Source organism: Antrostomus carolinensis, unplaced genomic scaffold (assembly GCF_000700745.2).
Source record: "Antrostomus carolinensis isolate BGI_N321 unplaced genomic scaffold, ASM70074v2 scaffold46842, whole genome shotgun sequence".
In the NCBI taxonomy this organism is placed as follows: domain Eukaryota; kingdom Metazoa; phylum Chordata; class Aves; order Caprimulgiformes; family Caprimulgidae; genus Antrostomus; species Antrostomus carolinensis.
In genome coordinates this window covers 10,408-17,031 of record NW_010298505.1, presented here as the reverse complement: position 1 = coordinate 17,031, position 6,624 = coordinate 10,408, and the positions used below count along the sequence as shown (strand labels likewise).

At 55.9% G+C, this 6,624-nt stretch overlaps 2 protein-coding genes across 2 annotated transcripts in view; both read right to left on the bottom strand.

The window, feature by feature from the left end:
- LOC114818312 (transient receptor potential cation channel subfamily M member 2-like) overlaps positions 1-1,525 on the bottom strand; it is a 4,213-nt gene extending 2,688 nt beyond the window's left edge. Inside the window, exon 1 of the mRNA XM_029083611.1 lies at positions 1,509-1,525. Coding sequence (XP_028939444.1) covers positions 1,509-1,525 — 17 coding nt within the window. The remainder of the gene's footprint in view (positions 1-1,508) is intronic.
- Positions 1,526-2,086: 561 nt separating this feature from the next.
- Positions 2,087-6,624, bottom strand: part of LOC104520695 (transient receptor potential cation channel subfamily M member 2) — a 13,003-nt gene continuing 8,465 nt past the window's right edge. Inside the window, exons 13-24 of the mRNA XM_029083610.1 lie at positions 6,281-6,410; positions 5,863-6,101; positions 5,596-5,708; positions 5,282-5,486; positions 4,588-4,706; positions 4,171-4,303; positions 3,862-4,033; positions 3,261-3,444; positions 2,800-2,981; positions 2,518-2,650; positions 2,312-2,399; positions 2,087-2,200 (exon numbers count right to left, since the gene is read on the bottom strand). Coding sequence (XP_028939443.1) covers positions 2,087-2,200; positions 2,312-2,399; positions 2,518-2,650; positions 2,800-2,981; positions 3,261-3,444; positions 3,862-4,033; positions 4,171-4,303; positions 4,588-4,706; positions 5,282-5,486; positions 5,596-5,708; positions 5,863-6,101; positions 6,281-6,410 — 1,812 coding nt within the window. The remainder of the gene's footprint in view (positions 2,201-2,311; positions 2,400-2,517; positions 2,651-2,799; positions 2,982-3,260; positions 3,445-3,861; positions 4,034-4,170; positions 4,304-4,587; positions 4,707-5,281; positions 5,487-5,595; positions 5,709-5,862; positions 6,102-6,280; positions 6,411-6,624) is intronic.

The window sequence follows — 6,624 nt, the reverse complement described above, 5'->3', positions numbered from 1 at the left end:
AGTTGGACTTGATGATCCTTGTGGGTCCCTTCCAACTCACAACATCCTATGATTCTATGATCCCTGCCCCACCATTAGCCATAGGGAAGCAGGAAGGGGATGGATGCACCCAGCATCCTCTGGATTCCCCATCTCCCCAATGGGTTGCCCAGTTCCCATCAAGCCCATCTGCCCCCATGGCAAGTGCACTCACAGTGGCAGCCCATCCTGCACGGCATAGAGGCCATGGAAGCTCTGCCGGTCAATCAGCCCGTCCATGCTGTTATAGTTGATCTTCAGGAGGGACTCCAAGGAGCTGGGGAGTGCGAGGCAGCCCGGCAGGGAGGGCTGGCTTTGCCACCCCGGGGAAGGGCCAGAGGAGCAGGGAAGCACTGGGTAACACTCACAGGCTGAACGGGTCCTGCACAGCCATGTCCTTGTGGTCAGCTGAGTAGGTGGGAGGGTCGTAGAGTGGGAAGTCCACCTGCAGAGCATGTGGCCATGTCACGTCCCCCTTGTGTCCCTGCTCTGGTGACAGGCAGGGACTGGGACTCACAGGGACAATTTCTGCCCCAGTCCCCTCCCTCTTCCCAGCTCGTGGCATCATTCCCCAAGGCACACAGGGCTCCAGGCCCTGCTTGGCATCTTGGTGGAGGGTTGGTCGTTCATGACTCCGTGGAACCCAATGCCAGATCCTGTCCCTGCTCCTGAGTCAGCCCTGATTCAGGAAATGCAGAGGTGGGTGTTTGTCCCCTCCATCTCCGAACTGAGCATCCCCAGGTGTCCCTAGCACTGCAGATCCCAGCAGGAACAATGCCCGTTCACCTCTCCTTGTCCCTGGGTGGGCATTGGGGCAGCAGCTCCAGAAAGCCACTTGTCCCAGGGCTGGGAAAAACAGGAGCTCCCAAGTGTGACATGAGTGTGAAGATGGATCTGCCCCTCTTCCCACCACCACTGGGATCTGCCCCATTGCCAGCCCTGCTTCCCATGGTCACAGGTCCTACCTCCCAGGGCACCTTCTCATCTGGCACAGGGAAGCGGAGGGTGTGAGAACCTGAGTACAGGAGGTTTCGGGCAAGCACATGGTACGGGGACTGGCTCTCCTCGGGTTTCCTCTCCAGGTCAACCTCCTTCATCTCTGACGCTTTGCTGGAGCCTGCAAGGAAAACACAAACAGCGAGGACCCAGCAAAGCAGGGTGCTGAGCCTGGTGCTGGGGACCATGGCTGGCTGGGTGTCTCCAGGGAAATTCTGATGTCCCCTGGGGCCTGGACCCTGGCATCCCTCCCAGCTGCAGTGGAAAGCCTCAGTCATGGCCTCCAGGGAGGGCTCTGGAGTGGAGGGTGGGAGTGGCTGCAAGAGGGGCTTGATGGCCTCACAGAGCTCCCAAACTTCCCTGGGCCACGGGGCTCTGCCTTGCTGCTTAACAGAGGGGTGCAAGGGGCTGCTCAGCCCTGGTCTGCAGCCCCACGGGTGCCAGCATGGGGCTATGGGTTTCCCCAGTGCTGCTGAGGTGGAGATGGACTCTGCTTACCCACTGGTGGCATGTCCTCGCCTGAGCTGAAGCCATTGTCCTGCAGCGCCTGCATTATCCACCTCAGGGCCTGGGCACTCTGGTTCACCTGTGTGGGACAGGAGAAGGTCAGCTGAAGTGTTGAAGGCCAGGTTGGATGAGGCTTTGAGCAACCTGATCTAGTGGAAGGTGTCCCTGACGACGGCAGGGGGGTTGGAACTGGATGAGCTTTAAGGTCCCTTCCAACCCAAAACATTTGATGATTCAATGATTCCTGGACCCCAGCTGTCCCCAAGCTCGCTTGCTCAAGCACAGCGGGACACAGACCTCGCAGGAGGCACTGCTGCCCCTGGCTCCTGGCTGCTTATCCCAGGGAAGCAGCCATCCTTGCTGTGTCCTGATGCTCTGCTTGGAAAACCATCTCCAAAGAAACATTTTTGCAAAGGAAGTGGAAATGGAAGTGATGCCAGGGGCCAGACCAGCTCCCCACTGCCTGTGCAGGGTGTGGAACAGCTTCAGGGGGAGGGGATGCAGAGTCCTCTTGGGCCAAGCAGAAGAGCTGGGTGGGATCTAACTGTTTGGGTGACCAGTGGAGTCAGGGGCTCGTCCCACCACTTCCCACCTTCATCCTGTTCACTTTGGAGTCAAAAGGGCATTCTCCATAAACCTTTTCGCCTCGGATGCTATCGTTTTGGTGAGGAAACTCAAACTGTTTGAAGGAGGATTGATTCAGAGGGGCTTTCTCCTGTGCTCTGATTCAGTCGACTCGGCCCCTGGAAAACCCCACCTTTCTTAAGCAGTTGCTCAGCTTTTGCCTCACCTGGTCTTCCAGAAAGACCAGTCTCTGCTCCACCAGCCCTGTCCTCTTTACCCGGTCCAAGTCCAGCAGCTCTGCCAATACGTCAACCCTGGAGGGACAGCACAGAGAGGAACCCCCTCAGCAGCCACCTCTGCACTAATCCCAACTCTTCCCTGCCCAGGACACTGGAGGACGGAAGGATGTCCCTGTCTCAGGAGTGCTGGTACCTCTGTGCAATGTCTTGTATCTTCTGCTCCATGTTCTGCTTCTCCTGGCACTGCTGGTTCTGCAGGTAGTTCTCCTTCAGGTACATCTCCCAAGAGAGGAGGGCAGCTTCTTCGTTCTTCTCCAGCTTCTCTTCTGCCACAGGAAGAGGACAGCACTGCTGTCAGATCTCTTGGCATCCCAAACCTTGGTACCACCTTCCAGATGCCAAGTTTGTGCCTCAGCGCAAGGTGCGATGGCCCAGGGAGGGGGGAAAGGGCAGGAGGGAAGCTGCTGGTCCTCACTGAGCTGTTTGTGGCGTGTGGCTGGCCTGCGGAGCAAGCCTCGCTGGACCAGGATCTGCAGGTGGTTGAGGAGGATGAAGGGTGGAGGTGCGGGTGGGCGGCCGTGGTACTCCTCAATCAAGTCATGCCGCTGGAACTTCCAGATCTGGTCTGTGTGCTCCTGAACCTGCTGGAAGGTGTAGCTGGGGAAGAGCCCAGGTGTCAGCCATGCCATGCAGATAAGGGGGCACATCGTGTCTGTATGGTGCCCCAGCTCCCACCCAGCTCCCTGATCAGCCCTGTCTTGCACCCACTACTTCCACCATGTCTATAACCCCTCAAAGCACCCTCGTGCACTGGTCAGCATGTGCCCCAGGACCATCCTGGCACTTTCTCAGTGTGCAGTGCCTTGGCCATGGCCAAGCTTGCAAGCAAAGCCAGCTTGATTCACTTTCAGGACCATGGGGCCAGGTCAAACTCACTTGAACATGGCAATAAGGAGATTGAGAAGGAGGATGTTGGTGAAGAGCAGGTACAGGCACAGTAAGATGACTGTCAGCCACTCCGGGAAGATGGGTTTCTTGTTGTCCTCATTTGTCTCTGGGCACTTGGGCTTGTAGGGGTCAGTCCCATTGGGGCTGCACTGGTCAATGTTGAAGTTGACACCTGCAAGAGAATACAGCATGACTCCGCTGCAGCCAAACCTCGTAGTGTCTCAGGAAGCACATTGTGCTCTCTGAAACCAGCCAGAATCAAAGGAGCTTAGCATTGGTCAGGTATTTGACCTCGATCTGCACCATCCTAGGTGCTCTGCTCACTGCCACCAGTGAGCTATCTTGACTTTGCAGCTATCTTGACTGCTTGGGCAGGTGCAGGCCCTGGGTTTGCATTGGTGGCAACACTCTCAATATGCTGGAGCAGGGCTCCATTCCTATGCTCTGTCATTGCTTGATCCTGACCTGACACTGTGCTTGGAGAGGAGCCCTGTGCAGGACTTCCATGGGCCACCACGACAGAAGCCAGGCAGACTGGTTCCCCTCACCCTGCTCAGGCCACGTTCTGTCACAGCCCAGTGTACTTTACCATCGATGTAGGAAGGAATCTGCCCAAAGATGGTCAGGTAGGAGTGGTAGACCACACCACGGAAAAGCCACTCCACACGTTCCTCATTGTGGATCAGGATGGCCTGCTTGGCAACCCCAAAGGACACCACCCACACTGCTAGCAGGAAGAGGAAGAAGAAGACATCCTTCATCTGCCAAGACAGAGGGGAAGCAAAATGGTGTCCTGGGGCAAACCCCACTCCAGGCCAGGGTAACATGGGTGGCACATCCATCCCATGTAGGCATCCATGTAGCTGGTCACCCTGGCAGGATGGAGGGGAGCTCTCACCATACGCTTCACAATGATGATCTTGGGCCCCAGTGTTTTACTGACTGTGAAAATGTGCATCAGCCGCAGGCAGAAAATTATGAAAGCCAGTGACAGTATGATACGCCCAGGGTATAATGTCGATGGGATCAGCCTGGGCACAGAAGAGAGGAGAGGAAACATCTCAGAGCCACCAGTGTGGGGTTTTTTCTGATCTCACAACATTATATTTCTGCAATATCAGTGAGCTTCCCCAGAGTGCTGGGTGAGAGTTGCAGCATGAAAAACATCTCTCCTAAAAGCAGAGGCAAATTGGTCAGAATTAACCAGATGACCACAAAAATCTTCATTGGCCTTTGGAAGAAGAAATTGCAATTAAAAAACCTGCACAGTTCTCACACTAATTTTGTAGCCTGCAGCTGTGGCTCTGAAACTCACCTGCAAGTCAGCCCTGTGATAAAGACTAGGATGGCACAGATGTCCAACTTATTCCAGAAGTCCTTGAAGTACAAGGAAGCCATTTTCACAACCCCAAACCCGTCTGGGTCATACAAGAGCTGTTGGGAAGAGAAGAGGGGTCAGTGTTTCAGTGACAGCCTGGTAGGATACTCATGTGCCTCGTAGAGGGGAGGGACCACATAGACCTGTTGGACACCACTGGACCCTCTTGCTTACCTGAAGGTAACCTGCACCTACAGGGTTTTCTATAGGGGCATGGAAGGAGCATGGGGATATACCTGAGGCATGGAGCTCTTTGGTGAAGAAAGGCACTGAGATGTTGAAGCAAAAGCTGAAAAAAATCGTATGTCAAGCAAAGCCTGGAAATGCTTCTGGGAATAAATGCCCAAGGAAGAAGGTGGTCCTTCCATCTCTTAGTGTTTTCAGCTCAAAGACTGCAAAACTTGCAGTCTTTCTGCAAGTACCCAGGGCCAGGACAGATACAGCCAAGGAGATTCTCCAGCCTCAGGGATGGGGGGATCTGACGGTCCCTTGTGCTGGGACCTCTCCAGAAAGATGATGACATGAGAAGCAGCATGGGAATTTGAACTACACAGGACCTTTCAGGAGCACCGAAAGGGGTGTCTCTCCCTCCTCTCACCTCCTCCCAGCCCCTGCTCCACCTGCCCCATACCTGTCGGGTCTCCTCGCACACCAGCGAGAAGAGCCAGAAGTAGATAAGGTACTCCCGCCAGGATGGCAATGGCTGGAAGTCAACCATCAGGACGTAGGCAAAGAGCAGGAGGAAGGTGAAGTAAGAAAGGATGTTCATGTGGAAGATGACGACAGGTGCTGTGAAGAAGGCTCGGAGGCGTGTCAGGCAGCCCATGGGCTGCAGCCTCTTCTCCCTGCAGGGAGCAGGGGTGGAAGTAGAGCTCAGCTGCCCAGGGAGATGCCATGGCAGCTTCTCCCACCCAGCTGTACACATGCCCCAGCTGCAAGGAGTACCTGAAGGTGATGAAGCTGGTGTAGAGAAGCGGGAAGAACAGCATGCACACAATCACTCGCCAAAGCCCGTTGTCCACACACATCTTCCCCCACCAGACTTTGGTGAGAAAGGCCTGTGAGGAGGGAGGAGGAGCACTGGTTCCAGAAGCCCCTCTCATCAGAGTGGGGCTGCAGGGCAGAGCCTCACTGCTGCCAACAAGGAACCCTGGCTCTGTGGCAGAGGACACTTGGACACTTCCCCTCCAAGCACCATGGCTGGGGACCCACCTGGACACCCCCATGGGACACAAAATTCATGTTCTTGGCCTCCAATGACAACTGTAGACAGGTTGTCTTCCCCCAGGCCTCAGAGACACGGGTGAGAAGCTTCTGGGCTCTCTCTTCGTCCTTGCGGTAGCAGTCTGTGAACACGCCTGGCCAGGCAGGGACCAGGAAGACAAGTCTGAGCTCCAGGGCCAGCTTGGTGCCCAGCAAGGCACCCACAGAGTCACCCTTTGCAGCAGGATCTGGACATTGCACCAAGCACTGGCACTCTCTGAGCTCTCACCACCACCTAGGCACAGCCCTTACAGCATCACGACCTGACCGTGACAAGGGGACCCCCTGTTTGGCACCACCCACCCCACCCATCACCCCCAGACACCTCATGGGAGCAGTTCTGGGTTGCTGGTCCCCTCCTGCTCACCAATCGCCTTGTGCTCGTACTGCTCAGCCAGGGCCAGCATGTCATCAGTGGTGTCGGTATCTTCCTCTTCCTTGGCAAGCTCCTTCAGGATTTTGCTGCAGGCCAGCGCGGCTGCCATGCAGTCCTGGCTCTGGAGCAGAAGAGGCCAGAGAGAACATGGGGTTCTGCACCCCATCCTGCAAGCCCCATCAGTCCTGCCAAGCCCTCCAAGGCTTCCAGATTGCTGTTCAGGATGGACAGCTTGCCTTGAGAAGGGCAACCCACTGCCACAGGGAATCCAGGGACACCTCTGCTCTCCTCATGGGAAGCCTCAGGTGATGGGATAATGTGACTTCATGGCTCTG